We start from the raw sequence: 16,848 nt of genomic DNA, 5'->3' as shown, positions 1-16,848 counted from the left end.
AGTAATCTTAGGGGGACTTTTAACCCCGCCTGTTTTCGATCGGTTGTTTGCAGGTGAAGATGGCAAGTGAGCAGTTCTTGCAATGCAACATTACGCTTTCTCAGCCGCCAGTATCGTAAAAAAAAAAAATCTGCATAGAAATAAACTTACAGGTTTACAATTTGAGGTCCCCCCCTCCTTCCTGCTCGCGATAGAAAGCAATGGTTATATGGTGGAAGCCCCTGGTCCCCTCTACAAAGTAATCTTAGGGGGACTTTTAACCCCGCCTGTTTTCGATCGGTTGTTTGCAGGTGAAGATGGCAAGTGAGCAGTTCTTGCAATGCAACATTACGCTTTCTCAGCCGTCAGTATCGTAAAAAAAAAAACTGCATAGAAATAAACTTACAGGTTTACAACTTGAGGTCCCCCCCCCTCCTTCCTGCGCGCGATAGAAAGCAATGGTTATATGGTGAAAGCCCATGGTCCCCTACAAAGTAATCTTAGGGGGACTTTTAACCCCGCCTGTTTTCGATCCGTTGTTTGCAGGTGAAGATGGCAAGTGAGCAGTTCTTGCAATGCAACATTACGCTTTCTCAGCCGCCAGTATCGTAAAAAAAAACTGAATAGAAATAAACTTACAGGTTTACAACTTGAGGTCCCCCCCCCTCCTTCCTGCGCGCGATAGAAAGCAATGGTTATATGGTGGAAGCCCATGGTCCCCTACAAAGTAATCTTAGGGGGACTTTTAACCCCGCCTGTTCTCGATCGGTTGTCTGCAGGGGAAGATGGCAAGTGAGCAGTTCCTGCAATGCAACATTACAGTTTCTCAGCCAGTATCGTAAAAAAAAACTGCATAGAAATAAACTTACACGTTTACAAATTGAGGTCCCTCCCCCCCCCCTTCCTGCGCGCGAAACAAAGCAATGGTTATATGGTGGAAGACCCTGGTCCCCTCTACAAAGTAATCTTAGGGGGTCTTTTCATCCCGCCTGTTCTCGATCAGTTGTCTGCAGGTGAAGATGATAAGTGAACAGTTCTTGCAATGCAACATTACGGCTTCTCAGCTGCCAGTATCGTAAAAAAAGAAAAAAAAACTGCATAGAAATAAACTTACACGTTTACAACTTGAGGCCCCCCCCGCGAAACGAAGCAATGGTTATATGGTGGAAGCCCCTGGTCCCCTCTAGAAAGTAATCTTAGGGGGTTTTTTCATCCCGCCTGTTCTCGATCAGTTGTCTGCAGGTGAAGATGATAAGTGAGCAGTTCTTGCAATGCAACATTACGGTTTCTCAGCCGCCAGTATCGTAAAAAAAGAAAAAAAAATCCCTGCATATAGAAATAAACTTACACGTTTACAACCGTTTATTACGCAGTAGTGTTTCACGGAGGACGTTTTTCACTTTTTTTTTCTTTCATTCATTGTGCATTTTTGTGTTACAACGGACAACGCCGATACCGGCTTTTCTGCGACACAAGGCTCTTGCGCTCTCGCGTACTTCCGCTTGAGGAAGCTATGGGCGAAAGCTTTGCCGTTGAATAAATGACTAGTGAATGGCTGCGTATATATATGAATGATAGATAAAGCTAAAAATTTGGATGCAGCGATGGATAGGCGATAGGGATAGGGATTTTGCCAATTTGCTGTTATTTTATTTTTTTATTAGCTACCAGCTCGAGCCTTCAGCGTCAGTGTCCGTGGTTTCTGAAAGAGTGCCAACTCGAGCCTGTCCTTTCATGTGGGAGGGTGACATTACAATCAGCCTGCCATGACATTTGAATTCACGTTACACCAATGCCACGCAAGCACGTTCATAACGGGCCTGAAATTGGATTCTGCGTAGAACGCCGGTGAACTTTGATGCTTTCAGCGGGTTGTGTGCGATACATCGCTTGGTCGCCCGCAGCCAAAGCTGTCGCTCCACATTCGGTTCAGCAGCGTACGATCCCCTCTAATTCCTTAAATTTTAATAATACCAGGACTATGTCGAATCTGACCTCCACAGTTGCTTCTACGGTACTCCTCCAGTGAAGCGTTTTCTACAAATATTTTTCGTGGATTATATAGATTGGAATTGAAATATGGCTGTCTATACGACCTTAATTACAGGCTGAAATAAAAAAGGCTGATTTGAGGAGGATTCAACATGAATCCAGAGGGCACAAGACGAGCACGGATGGGCGAGGAGAGGTGCAGACGAACAGTGTACCAGTCGCACATCCGTGTTCTTTAAAGTATTAGTATTTATGTACGTATGCTCGAACTTATTCTAAGCGCGTTTGACGTTGTCTTCAAATTACCGAATTAAATTGGTTCACATGAAGGGAAAACCGCAGTATCTGTCAGGTTTCTATGGGCACCTGGACCAATTAAGCGGCCGTAAAAGACGGGAGAATTAGGTGGATGTGAAAGTGGAAAGAGAGAAAGGGAGTCGGTAGTGGATGGCTGCGAAGTAACTTCGACTACCTCGGGATCTTTAACGCGCACTGACACCGCACAGCACACGTACGGACGCCTTGCTTTTCGCCTCCATTGAAAGGCGGCCGCTGCGACCGGGATTCGATCCCGCATCCTTGGGAACATATGCAGTAGCCGATGGAGGAGAAACACAAGTGCTGTGCGATGTCAATGTACAGCCTTTGTCAAAAGTGTAGAGCTCGGTGGGTCTGCTTCCGAGCTGTGCAGTGGTGCTGATTTAGCATTAGTGGAGGCCCTTCCCATTGGTGTGGGTAGCGCAACAAATCTCACCATCAAGATAATATGAAACACATGGAGATCCATTACAAGCCGCACGAAGTGGCTCAGAGCCGGACCCCCTGGGCTGCACAATTTTGACAAAGACTATACGTTAAAAGAATCCTCAGGTGGTCGAAAATTATTCTGAACCCTCTACTATACCGCGCATTTTCTATCTTCTTTCACTGCTACCTTCCTTACGGCGCGGTTCAGGTATGCATGCACGAAAAAAAAAATACATTTGCATGGCGCCTATCTGCCTCCAATTATATGCCGTTATAAATGTGCGTGTAGAGGTGTCCCCAGAGAAGTGAGCCAGCTGCACCTCTCTATAGCTTTCCTCAGGAACCAATAAATGTATTCAACGCTTTAAAATTAAACTGTGTGGCAGTCTCTCAATGCTAAATGAAAGCCTTGCATTCCAAACCGCGTCTTATAAATTTCAGCAGAATTAAACCCGCCTGATTGATTTCATTTTTTTCAGCTCTCCTCTCCCCTTATCGTGACTATATCGTGATATCAATTAGTGGTAGTGGTGTGGTTCGACCAGTCGGCACGTTCATATGCATCTGTCTTTTCATTGGGCTTCAATTTCTCGAACTGCAACAACCCTTGTAAACCCACAAGAAGAGAGCTTGCTTCGCTTCATGACATACCCACAATGAATGCCCGCGTAAAGACGGCGCCAGGATATATAATAAATAAGCCGCGTTGTTTTCTCTCGTATATTTTTTTTCCACAACCAGCCAAATTCTAGGTTATTACGTACCGTGTCTAAATAATCTGTTAACTTTCCACGCGCAGCGACGTCCGGTCTACATCAGTGTCGTCCTTGTCTTTATTTGCGGTATGTTTTCAAGTTAAGTAATCATCTTTGTGCAACCAATGAGTGAGATTTTAACTTCTTTTGGACAAATTATCTTCTAAACCTTCTTAAATATAGTTATATCTTAATTCACTAGATGGCCGGACAATCTGTAAACTCGTAATTTTTGACAGACCTACATGGAAGTTATTGTTGCTCACTGGGCAAGTTCCGTTAGCTTCTTTGTTTTCGTAGTTCGTCTCGCGCTCCTTCGGCACGTTTCTTTACCACCACCTTTGGGCTTTGTTGCTTTGAATGGCAAGATACCCTATTGTTTGTTTAGCTTTACAAGCAGGAAATGGAAGATCCTTCGCCTAAGAGGAAACGCAAATCCTACCTCCTCGAGACCGAACCGTTTGTTGTCCCATGGTCAACGCGCCGCTATCGATGCCTGAAGATGAACGATCGGGTTGCAGCTGTACAAAATAGTGACCCCCCGGCTGCCCCTTCTACACAGGATATTGATACAGAGCGCCTGCCAAGCTCATGTGATACTGAGCACACGGCGAGCTCATGCGATGAAAATCTGGACCATGGAGGCGAAGATGGCAGCTACACGCCTGTGCGCGGCGATGACGCAAGTGGCGGAGCAGACGGAGCAGACAATCTCCAATCATCCGATGTCAGCCAAGCGCTGAAAGTGGCGCTCGACGAGTACGGCACTGCCACCCTGCCCGGCTCCACTACGACGAAAGCCGCTGCGCTCGTGATGATCCTTGCTTTCGTTGTCGCGCATGGCCTTCCGTGGGACACAGTTGACGGGCTGTTGCAGCTTATAGACGCGTTGTTCGGGTGTTCTGGCAAATTGCTTCCGCGGAGCAAGTATTTGCTAAGGAAGCTATGGAGTCCGCAGTTGAATAGCTCTGTTAGGCACCATTACTACTGTGATGACTGCGGCAACTGCTGCGCTCAAAGTGCGCTAAACGACGTGCATTGCGAGACATGCGATCAGGATCTTCACATCTCACAGCTTAAAGAAAAGGGATGTTTCTTCACTATACTGAATATAAAGCAGCAGCTTCTCCAAACTGTTAGCCGTTGCAAAGATGCCTTGTATCGCCAAATGGAGGAGATTGAAAGTGCACTCCAAGAAGATTCGGTGCGCGATATAGCAAGTGCAGCACTATACAGAAAATTAAGACACAATCGGAAGATATCACGGCAAGACGTAACAGTAACTTTCAACACCGATGGGAGCCCCCTTTTTAAATCATTCAAATCTTCAGTGTGGCCCATTCAATTGATTCTAAATGAGTTGCCTCCGAAACTACGCCACCAAAATGTCCTGTTTGCAGGACTTTGGTTTGGTCCTCACCACCCGAACATGAATGTCTTCATAGATAGGTTTGTAGAAGAAGTAGCAAAAATTGGAAAGATTGTGTGGGAGTACGGGGAACAACAGATTATCTCTGCAGTCCATGCCATCTGCTGCTGTGTTGATGCCCCAGCCCGTGCTGCAATTGCTAACCACACGCAATTCAATGGAAAATTTGGTTGTCCTTGGTGCCTCACTTGTGCGGAACAAGCAGAAGGTATGATCCTTATTTGTAAAAAGAAATGACTGGAAATGTTTGTGCAATGCTATTTATGCCGTTGTTAGCTTCTGTCGACCTGCTTGCTAGCATGGTACATTCGTAACTTGGCAGTGACCATACCTAATTACATATAGAAATTTTTTGAACATAAGTGCACTGTGTCGCTTCTACTGTGCTAGGAAACAGCATACGCTTAGAGACGAGGAAATGGCAGCTAGCTGTGTTTGTAATCATCTTAATGCCCCATATTAATTCTAGATGTTAAGCACCATATCTTGTCACTGGCACATATATGCATCATTCTGTGAAGATTTTTGCTAGTTGTTGATTAGGTGTGGATTAACTATAGCTCAGGAGTATAAAGAAACTAGGATATGCGACACTGGACAACTGCTGGCTAACTTTGCTGTGATACTAGGCTGTGTTTGCCACCGAGTAAAAAAGGAACAGCACTGTCATATTTCACATTGAAAAGCCTGTAATTGTACTGAAACATTGTGCTAAATTTGATCTTGATGTAACGCTTTTAGTGCTTAGGTTGTGGTTTCCATGTGTGACCTATAGTTCATATCTTAAATTGAGGGAAATCTTATTGTATTTTTTTTTTTAATTTAAAGGGGCAAAAATGGAGCACTGGTTTGAAATCGATAATCGAAAAGAAGTATATTTTAGAAATATTTCAAAATTTAGACTTTCTTTATCAGTCCAGAAAAAAGATTAAAAGTTTATTAGCTTTTTTTTATGAGTTACGCTTTCTCATAAGTGGGTAAAATTTTGTGCCATGTTTCGCATATATAGTGAAAGAGCAACATTGGAGTCTAAGAAAAAGTTGGAAAATTCAGAATTTATTGGTAATTAATCATTCTTGGCTGTAAAGACCCTTGATCAGCTTTACAATGCAAAACACATGGTCATCTGCACACACAGCATGTCTACTTTCACATGAGACCTGTCCTATCTGTGAAAACACCTCAGCTGAGAGAATGTTCTCTAAACATCTCTGTACATACGTATACATTCTGGCAGTACTGCAGTTCTAACAATTATGGACAGCAGAAGAGTTCTACTCTTTTTATTGTCCTCCACATGTTTGCACATTTGGATTTAAAGACATAGTCAATTCAGTATGAGGCCATAAAAATCATTTTCATTTGAATTTTTTATATTTCTGTATGTTAAACTAATGGTGTCTATTGACATCCTCATTTTTCAGGTGCACCACGTTACTTGGAGACAAACAATTTAGTTGCAAGGACGCTAGAACGACATCTTGATGACGTCAAGCTTTCTGTAGACTTAGATATGCCTATAAATGGTGTGAAGGGGCCATCACCCTTGCTCAATTTGAGGTTGTTTGACATTGTTTCAAGCCAAGCTGTAGATTATATGCATTGTGTTCTGCTTGGAGCATCGAGGCAAATTACTGACTTCTGGCTGAACTCTGCAAACTGCAGCGAGCTTTTCTACATGGGTATGTACACACATTTCTTTGTCCACTAAAATTTTTTATAACATTATTTATTACCTCAAAGCATAAAGGGAGTTGACGAAGAAAAAAAAGGTTAAATAAATGAGCCAATTGACTGAAGTCGAAAGAGTGGTGGTGGGGCCCCTGAGTTCAGGCGAATATATGAGGATGAGTTGTTCGGCAGCAGGCTCGCTGCTGCCAGGTGGCGGATTCTTGTTGACTTCAGTGCTGGACAAACCCACGGCAAGTGGAGTGGAGTGACTCAGTGGTTTTAGAGTGGCAGACGGGACACCACTGGCAGAGATATAAGTACTGAAATTGAGCCCACGCCTCAGTGAGGGCAACCCCGACCCGGATTCACCAAAGCATAACCTCCTCTGCATGAGTAAGACTGGGAGGAGGGTCACCGCACACTGAGGGACGAGAGCATGTGTGCTATGCCAGAGGTGTTCCTTTGTTGTGAGAAGGACAGTAGCATTATCCATGCTGAGGAACTGAGGCATTGATGAGAATAAGTGGGTTGCAGAATCTGCAGAGCTTCTACTACATCAGCTCATGATGTGTGCCTGCTGCAATCAGTCGTATTTTTTGTGCTGGCAAAAGTAATAAATGATATCACCCTGCAGCATGTGTAACTGTGTTAACAGAAAGTGCAGCGTGCTTCCTGTCCGCAAACATGGCAGCAAAAGCAGTTGTGTTGGTGATCTTAAAATTGATATATCTTGCTTGCTCAGTAGCGGAGCTTATAATTCCAGCTTGCAGTGTGGCATTGTAAGCAATAACACATTTTTTGTGTGGTGCAGCACGCTCATAGGAGACTTCTGGTGTATCATTGCTGCACTGATAGAACAGTAGAGAAGCATGTGGTATACACAAGTTTTTGCACTAGAAATGTATAATATACTTACTTGATCGTTTGGAAGATGTTTTAAAAGTCGCCTGATCCTCACAAGAACAACCTTGTTTTGTCACATGGTCTAACCCAGAAATCAAGAGCTATATTAGCGTGGCTTTAAAATATATTATTATTTTTTTTTTCTGAGACTAGCTTCTGACGTGTTTTATTTGTATTTTCTAATTTGTTGAAGAATGCTAGGCTCTGAAAAGAGGATTTTTTTAGTATTTTAGTGCATAGCATAAGTTTGATTTTGTTAGGGATGAGCAGGCTATTGTCAGGTTGGAAACTACCTTTTGCTCTTTTCCCTTGGTTTATGCAGTGTGAACAAAAAAAAAAAATAAGAAAGAAGGGTTGGCAACATCAAGTATCTATATTGTCAGGTTTTGTGTCCTGACTAGTCTGTATTTCTTAACCTGGCTGCAACTTTGTAAGGTAGTGTAGCAAGCAGTTCAAATGATGATACTACAAAAGCAGAGCATGTAGTACTTATCACCGTTATTTGAGTACAGCTTCTCATTGCTAGTGCCTTTCAAGCCTTGGTATAGAGCATAAGGGCTGCTGTTGCAGTCAGCCATGCTGAATGCCTTTATTTTGCAGGCTCTCCGTCCACTACAGCCTCCTTGGACCAGCGGCTACTTAGTATTCGACCACCACACTCTTTCACCCGGCTGCCGAGGTCTCTTGTCGACAGATGTTTCTGGAAGGCAGCTGAATGGAAAAATTGGCTCCTTTTTTATATGCTGCCGACATCATATGGGATTCTTCCTCTGCGCTACTGGAAGCATGCAGCCTTGCTGGTAGAAGCCATCTTCAATCTTTTGCTGACAGAAGTTACATCAGCACATCTCAGACGTGCAGGTATGTACAACATGGTTTGTTTATTTTTATCTATTATGATCACATTGGAGTAATAATGGGGGGAGTTGTTAAGCATGGTTGAGACAATAATGTAGAGAAGCTATGAGAAGTTAAAATTAAGTCTTTTTCACTAGTGCTCATTAGTTGATACATAGTAGGGCAAACTGTCACCTTGATATTCAGGAGAGAGGCATCCATTGAGATCTTTTAGCTCAGCTGTTGATATCATTTTTATGTTCTGAATATTAAGCAAAAGCAAAAATAAGATTATATGAGCCTACAGTTTAGGCCCACAGATATTGCAATGTTTTGAAAATATATACAAGCACATTCATGCTTGTGTACAAGAAAGCTGGTGAAATGTGAAACACAACTGCTTGTGAAGGACAATGTTGAGGCACCTGCTAGAAAAGCATTGGCATGATATTGCCACCTGGTGTTCCCGAGATTTTTAGGTGGTGCCTGGGAGAAAAAGACGCTGAAGTCTGCTCGCGTGCTGTGTGTGGAACGCTGGCTGCTGGTACAGCTTCTCTCTGTCTTTTTAGGCACGTCTAGCCCTATTGTCCATGGCAATATATAGATTGAAAGGTCTTTTCATTGGTTTCTCCCTAATTGTGGTCTATAATAAAGTTTACATTTCAAAAATGTTGAGCACTTCAGGACTATAAGGGGATTTGTGCATGCCTCTGGGTGTCCTTAGGTTTCATTTACAGGCACCATCTTGTTCACTCCACCTGCGTTTTCTCATTTTTATTGTCTTTTGTTTCCTTTATTATTTTACTTGACATTGTTTTTATGCTGTGCATGCACTGCCACTGGCTTCAGTATCACGTTGTTGCACCTGAATACACCTATAGGGTCATTTATTGTTGCTATATGCAGACTATCCTATACTATCTTGCCAAAATTGATTTTACATTGTAGGCTGCATCAAGCTGAGTGTTCTTGTTCTACACTGGAAACATCAAATTTACAAAGGTCAGTGGAAAAAAAGCAGCTGCATAGTGGTCAACAGCAAAAAGCTGTGGTTATAAAGGCCATCCTTAAATGACAGGTTTTGTCAGTCTTGTACATGAGCTTGCACCTGGCTGCTTAAAATACTTGCAGTTGCTGATTTAATGGTGGTGGTTTGATTGTAATAGTGCAGGCTGTTTATAAAAAAAATCAGTAAGGCTTATTGTTTATTCAGTACAAGGTGGGGCAAAAGAGTCACTTCCCTACGCAGTTTCCCTCGAGGCAGACGAGACATTCACTGATTTAAGGAACTGCTGCACCATTTTCAAATGCAATTTTGTGAGGAAATGAGATATCTAGTGCCCACTGGATGTTCTCAAAGAGCATGGTCTTTCCTGTTTTTACTAGCTTGATGTCTAAATAGATGTGGTACACTCTGAACGTTGCAAGCTGGAGGTTTATAGTATGAGAGATGGTCCTATATAGATCAACTATATGCTTTTGTTTTTCAGAGCAACTGCTACAAACCTTCGCATCTAGGGCTACAGGACTGTATGGACCACGTTTCATGAAGTTTAATATTCATCAGCTGTTGCACCTTGTGACAAGCGTCAGGAACCTGGGACCATTGTGGGCCAATTCAGCTTTCCCTTTCGAGTCTGGTAATGGGAAGCTGGTGAAGATGGTGAAAGCAGCAAAAGGGGCTCCATTGCATATTTTGGAAAGGGTAGTAGCCGAAAAGGAATTAGAACTTGCTCTAAGCTTCCTGTCATTGCCTTTTCACGTAAAGAGTTTTTGTGAAGACTTATTGTTAGGCAGGAAAACTAGAAAGGCAACCAGGGTGGGAGAGGTGCACCTGTTTGGAGCACCAGTTAGTCCATGCTTGTTGCCACAAGAGGCAGAAGCAGTCAATAATCATTTGGTGGATGGGGATGGTGACAGCATTAGTGAATATTACAGGATGAGTTTTAAAGGAACAATAATCCACAGTCGTAACTACAAGAAGGCAAAGAAAAGTGATAGCTCTGCCATTTTTACATCTGATGGCACATATTTTGTGGTCCGTCGTATACTGGTTGCTTCTGGTGCAGATGCTGAGACACCTAGCAGAGTACTACTACTGTGCCAGAGGCTGTGTCTCCCTGAAGATTTTGATGGAGCTAGTAGCTTTCCACCGCATATTAAACAGTGCTTTTTCTCACCATTCACTACCTGTGCAATTCTCGAACCAGCTAGTATTTCAATGCCCTGTTTGCTCATTGATTTTGCTGATGAGGGCACAAATTACATTTGTACGCTGCCGAACCTTATCGAGCGGGACTAAATACAGTTTTCATCAGACCTACATTAGAAGAGAATATGTTTGGTTGTGTTTGTTCGGCGCTCGGAAAGCACAGCACAGTAACAACAGAGGATGAGGCAAGGGCAGGACAAGGACTTATGCTGTCCTTGCTTCTCCTCTGTTGTTACTGTGCTATATGCTTTCTGTGTGAGCCCAATCTTGTCTCCTGTAAAACTAAAGCTTCTGCCAGTGATTTTCATTTGATCCTATCCTTAGTCATCTGCTTCCACCCAATTACTGCAAAAAATTCCTAATCTTACCCTTCCTACTCAGCTTACCTTTCTTTGGAATTTTTTCTTTGCACTACGTGCCCTGCCCATACATTTCTTACTTTTGGTTTCATTTAAAATATCCTCAACTCTTATTTGTTTCATAGCCCGTTCTGCTTTCTGATGTCTTAGCATTTCACTCAACATTTTTCCTTCTACAACTTGCTGCAAAGTCCTCATTGTTTTAGTACTGGCAAGACACAACTATTACAGGTTCCTCTAGAGTGTTCTTAGTAAGCTGGTATGCCTGGAAAATATGCTCCATTTTGATTCTCCTGGCACTGCCCCCCTAACCCCACCTCCTTGTTCGGATCAGTGGTCATATTTTGTGCCATAGTTGGATATATTCATTTTCCAATGTGAGCTGCTCACTAGCTTTTGTATATTGATTGCTGCCAGGCTTTGAAGATTACGTCACTTTTTTCATTCTAGTGCCATTACATGTTCTGCTTCGGGAATTATTTGGATGGAGGCAGATAGCTCTCCAAGAAGCCCTCTGATGTTCACCAACGAACACTTGTGTCCGAGTCTGAAAACCTGCTATTGCATGTAAGAAAATTCATCACTGGTGGTTTGTGTGAACACAAATGGCAAAATCTTGGCATATCTGTTGATGGCATAGTAATTCACATTCTGTGTATGCTTTTGCAAATCTAAGCAAGTGAAATCCCACTAAGATCTATTCTCAACAGTTTGTTAGACCTCCAGCTGTAAAATAGTCTGTTATTGATTTTAACACCTGTTCTGCAGCAAAAACATTTTGAATTTGTTCTTTTACTTGATCTGTTTTTGTTTTGACATGACATTAAGGTGACTGAAACTTCGTGCAATGCATTCAACTATGAATGTGGTTGACTGGTTATGATGTTTCTTTGAGTGATCAAACCAGTATATGCATGGCTTTGGTACTTTTGGCATGCACTTTTACGATAGTTTGTCAAGTGACAAAGTGCCCCAATTTACCCTCACCAACCAGAGATTATGAATAACTTTGTGTACAGCAAGAGAATTCTTTTTTGACTGTCAGATATCAACCTCCTTCAGGTGATACTTTTAGTTTTGGATAACTCATTTGAATATGCATCGTTTGAACAGTTGCAACTGGTTCTTGATGAAGATTTTAACATTAATTAAATTTCAAGCATTGCCTCTTCTATTGCACTGAAAAAGAAATGACAAATTGCAGTTTTCAAAATTTGATAAAAAACACCAACTTGCCACGAGAACTACTTCATCTGCTTTGGATGTAACTATTACTCATGGTAACACACTAGAAACCGTAGCGAGCCTGAGTGATCACAGCCAGCCTTAGTGATCACTGTCTGTTTTTCACGGATTAATCAGACCAATGCCTTCTCTATTTTCAATGCCAGGCACATTGCTCGCTTTGCAGTGCAAGTGTTTGCATGCTTTAATCCAACTAGTTGGTGATGTGCGTGCTTAGCTCCTTCAATTACCGGTCTCTGAGGCTGCTTGCTGCCAAGCTTGAATCTGCTGACGGCTGTTTCAGTTTGTCCACTTTGGCACTGTTCAAGTGGTACTCACAGATGTTGAGTAGGCATGAAGCCTAGATGAGGAAGTATGAGAGGAAGTTGGGATAGTGGTTTAGACTGTCAATTGTCAGTATCTGGCTTGCATTGTAAAATAGAGGAGAGGAAATTTAGACGTAGCTGCGCAAAACAAACATTCTTGTTCTAAGTTCATTTTTCAAAGAATAACTGCCAGAAGTCTGGATTAATATTGGGATCAAATTATTAGCAGCGACTGAAGTTGGGCTTTCCAGAAAATACTGTACATTATGCACATGCTACATTTAAGGCCATACTTCCTCAGCATTAGAATGCACGCTTGAAAATTAAATTTGTTATGCCACAAAGATAAATAAGAAAACCTTGAATCGGCATTGAACAGGTAAATGAAAGAAAAATAAGGTTTTCACTTTGTTGCCATTAACGTGTGTGCAGTTAAAGAAAATACACAACCACCTCGCGTCACAGTTGAGGAAAGCTAAGGTGCAATATTTCCACAGCTGCTTCAAGATGTGTCAATATGTCTTGATTGAATGTGGAAGAGTGTAATTGATGCACTCAGTCCTTGTATGGCTATGCCGCCTATTAGTTTCAGATGGCTGTGCACGGTGAACTTGTTACTAAAGGCTCGAGCAGGTAATTTTAACATGTAATACATAAGTACATTGACTAATACTGACTGACAACAATCACTAATGATCAAAGCAGTAAAGATACAAACATAAATAATATCCAGCTTCCACCCATCAAATATGTTCATGATAGCCTTGCATTGCAGACAGCCTGTTTCCCCTTCTGCATGAAATATGCAAAAAGTGTGTTATACGAAAGTGATAACAAAAATGATGCCGAGAACCACTGACGAATATCAGTTCAGCCAACTTTTCAAAAGGCCTTAAAAAAAGTGATTTTGTCCTGAATCGACTGCTTTTTTCATGATCACAAATTTATTTCAGAATGTGAACACGGGTTCAGAAATGGGTGCAGTACAGTTTACTTTTTTGACACAAAAGGAAATAAATTAAAAACATAGAGGCATACAAACTGATAGCCAAAGTGCTTGTAGACTATAGTAAAGCATTTGACAGAATCATATTGTTCTCCTTGAATGTTTACATCAGCGTGGCATTGGGTTGCATGTCCCTGGCTCTTAAAATTTGTATCTTGCAAGGTGCATTCAGTAAAGTAATTGATAGTGTAGTAGTCTGTCATCATTTCCAGAAATACCATGCGGCATTCTTGGAGGGAGATTAGGACCTTTTTATGTATAACATCTTTTTAAATGACGAAAGTATTGACAGGCATACCAAATTCGTTTTGTAGACTAACCAGCTTGTTTTTCAGATTAGATAACAGTTTTCTACTTGTTGCATAGTGCCAATGATAGGCATCTTCTGCAACTTGCTTGCACGTTTAAGCAAAACGAGTGGAATAAATTCTAAGAAATCAGAAATAATGTTTGCTTCAAAAAGCAGGCTAGAAAGTTTGAATGATGGCCTGAACTTGGGCACATTTCTGCTCGATATAAAATCGCACAAGGCTCTAAGGGTAGTTTTATTATGCTTTTTGATGCATATATATTTGGGATGCATATTGGGATGCATATTTTGGACGCATTTGGGATGCATATATTCAGCAATTGATGGAAAAGTTATCTTGTGCTGGTGGCTTATCACATCGATCTCAAGGCATTTTTTTTTTCAGTAAACATTAAACCAAGTCTTTCACTCCCTCTTTTCTGCACGTTAATGTAGGCCACGAATGCTAAAAAGGTACTACTTAAGTGGTACCTTTTTAGCATTCTAAAAGCCTAATTAGGCTTGGGAAAAATGCTGTCGACTACATTGCTGATGTATCATTCTGTCATTTAACTCATGAGCTATTTGTGTCATTCTGTCATTTAACTCATGAACTATTAGCGAAATTTGTTAGTTGGTACACAGTAGATTTATGATTACTGTCTATAAACCTGCTCCTTTTTTCAAACGCTTGTTCCTAAAGATATTGTGGGCTCTTACATCACAGTCACAAATATTGGATCAGGTTATCTGAGGAATCTTTTATGCAGTGACCATATGCACAAAATTACTTTGCAAAGCATTGATATGCAGTGCACCATTTCTTCTGACTAAGAAGAAAACATGTTTTGTTGGCTCCATTTACACAACCCACAAAGCATTGCTTGCAATATTTGTTACAGAAATTATGTTACTGAATTTGCGGGGTATGTACGGGTGTTTTTTATACTGTTTACCTTTTTTCCTGGATCTCAGTGTATAGCACTTTAGTCATTTTGTTAGTAGAGCAGTTCTATATTTAACTTTCTTTTTATAGCATAAACAAGTTGGAACAGAGTGCATGTACTTGTAATAGTTTTAGTATTTCCGACTTACATTTGTGCAATTTTTTAAAAATGTTATGCTGTGTATATGTAATATCACTTATGCCAGAATGGTGATCTGGTCTAGTCAAGCTGTGTCCACAGCTTTTTGCCATGGAAGCCATTGTAGAAATGTTGAAAATAAACTTGATTCGATTACACATGCATCACAATTTTTCCTCTGATTCAATTTGGTGAGGCCGTATTACCACTAACTTGCAAATTATCATGGTTCTTAATTATTGCAACCTTTTGTCTTCAACAAAGGTCACCATATTGTAGTATAGAATAATTACGTTATATAGATATGTATTTTTACGCATGGCGAGTTAGCTTTCAGTTTTAGTTATTTGAGGCAAATTGCTGTAGGTTTGTCAGTTGCAGTCAGTCTAGATATCAAATAATTTTTCTTGCTCTTAACTGATTATTTATGGCTTTCTCTGTATATGCATGATAATCTCAATTTCCTGGTGGAATGGAAAGTGTCAATAAATAAAAAAATGTGTTCTGAATTTTTGCAGACAGCTAGCTCTGCTGTACAAAAGCTGTAGGTTTTGTCCTAATACCAGTTTGTATTTTGATCTTGTACAATTAACCAAATGAGGCACAAAGGGAAGTGATGAATGAAATGCTATGTATACATGCACTAGCATATATTTGCGATGTCATTGGAAAATTTTGACACCTGAGCAACATTCTGTGATGTGACCTAAACTGCATTTGCAAAAATATAAGCCACTATATACAAGGTTGTTTGCTTGCATGAACATGGGAAATATACCCTCTAGTCAGAAGTTATATATGCTTGAAAGGATTTCAAGATATTGTACTGCCACACACCACGCATGCAGTCAATTGCTTGCTATATTTTGGAGTTGCATTGTCGTGCTATATATATTATACATATGCTTAATAAAATGAAAAAGAAGCAGGGGAGGGAAACAAGCACACTCACTCACATTGCATTCTGCTGGCCTCTTGGTCACTGTCAATTGTGTCACAGTTATGCAGCAGCGGGTTGCAAATTAAAATGTTGACTACTTAATTATTTGTAAATAGTCAATTTTCAAAAATTTAACATATTTCACTTGTATTTATTATATGCGAGTTGATAAATATGAATGAGGGGTACCTAATTTTCTGTTGCAGTTTATATATATATATATATATATATATATATATATATATATATATATATATATATATATATATATATATATATATATATATATTCAGAATAAATTAACTATGAAATGCATAGCATCATATAGCCTTAAATTTAACTTGAGTGAGCAATTACGTCACGTTGACAAAGTTCCAAGTCTCGACCATACCTTCGTATAACTGGAATAAGTACTTCTACAACATGAGAAGTTTTCATTAACGAGAGCTTTGTGCCAGCAAATGAGAGGCCTCATATGGTGTAATGAGCATATGAGAAAATCATAGTCCTCATACCAAGTATAAATGAGTGACACTCATACAGCCAATGAGAGCAATGAGAGCCTCATAGTTCTCATCTAGAGTTATGAGATTCTCATTCTTCTCATTGACAGTATGAGTGTTACTCATTCACATTCAAATGAGAAACTCATATGGCTCATAAAAAACTCATTAACTCTCATATTAATCTCATTCTGCTCATACCATTCTCATACATCTCATACTGATATCATACGGTTCTCATTACAATTTTTCAGTAGGGTAATGGTGTATCAGAACATCTCCCATTAAATGCATCTACGTAGGAACAAATTCCCCCCTCTTGCAGACAGCAGGATGATGCTTACATGTGAATACATTCTGAAAATAAGATCTCTACCAATTCATCTCTTTTACCCCTTAGTTAGAAAGTGCTCTTCAGAACACTCTTCATAAACGAACCACATTCAATCAGGCCCTACTACTGCGCCTTGAAGAAACATGTCAATATTTAGAAACTCTGGATGCACTTTCAAAAGTAGCTCAGAGACAGTGTCCATTGTCACCATGGCACAACCTTACCTCAAAATGTGATCTCACACTGACAGTCTTCCG

General features: G+C 40.7%; 1 protein-coding gene across 1 annotated transcript; it reads left to right on the top strand.

Annotated features, from left to right (window-relative positions):
• Positions 1-3,687: 3,687 nt before the first annotated feature.
• On the top strand, positions 3,688-10,717 carry LOC146171525 (uncharacterized). The gene is made up of 4 exons (XM_084586492.1): positions 3,688-5,110; positions 6,327-6,584; positions 8,077-8,337; positions 9,804-10,717. The coding sequence occupies exons 1-4, from the start codon at positions 3,877-3,879 to the stop codon at positions 10,613-10,615; spliced, it is 2,565 nt and encodes an 854-aa protein (XP_084442618.1). The 5' UTR covers positions 3,688-3,876; the 3' UTR covers positions 10,616-10,717.
• Positions 10,718-16,848: the final 6,131 nt, after the last annotated feature.

Source organism: Amblyomma maculatum, unplaced genomic scaffold (assembly GCF_055883805.1).
Source record: "Amblyomma maculatum isolate TAMU_Amacu unplaced genomic scaffold, ASM5588380v1 scaffold_20, whole genome shotgun sequence".
Classification (NCBI taxonomy): Eukaryota; Metazoa; Arthropoda; class Arachnida; order Ixodida; family Ixodidae; genus Amblyomma; species Amblyomma maculatum.
This window is presented reverse-complemented; position numbering and strand designations above follow the sequence as displayed.

What these genes read in the sequence shown, in the direction of transcription:
- LOC146171525 (XM_084586492.1), top strand. Translation starts at nt 3,877, where the DNA reads ATGGAAGATCCTTCGCCTAAGAGGAAACGCAAATCCTACCTCCTCGAG. An exon ending in TTGTGCGGAACAAGCAGAAG is followed by an intron (nt 5,111 to 6,326) that starts GTATGATCCTTA and finishes CTCATTTTTCAG; the next exon opens with GTGCACCACGTTACTTGGAG. An exon ending in CAGCGAGCTTTTCTACATGG is followed by an intron (nt 6,585 to 8,076) that starts GTATGTACACAC and finishes TTTATTTTGCAG; the next exon opens with GCTCTCCGTCCACTACAGCC.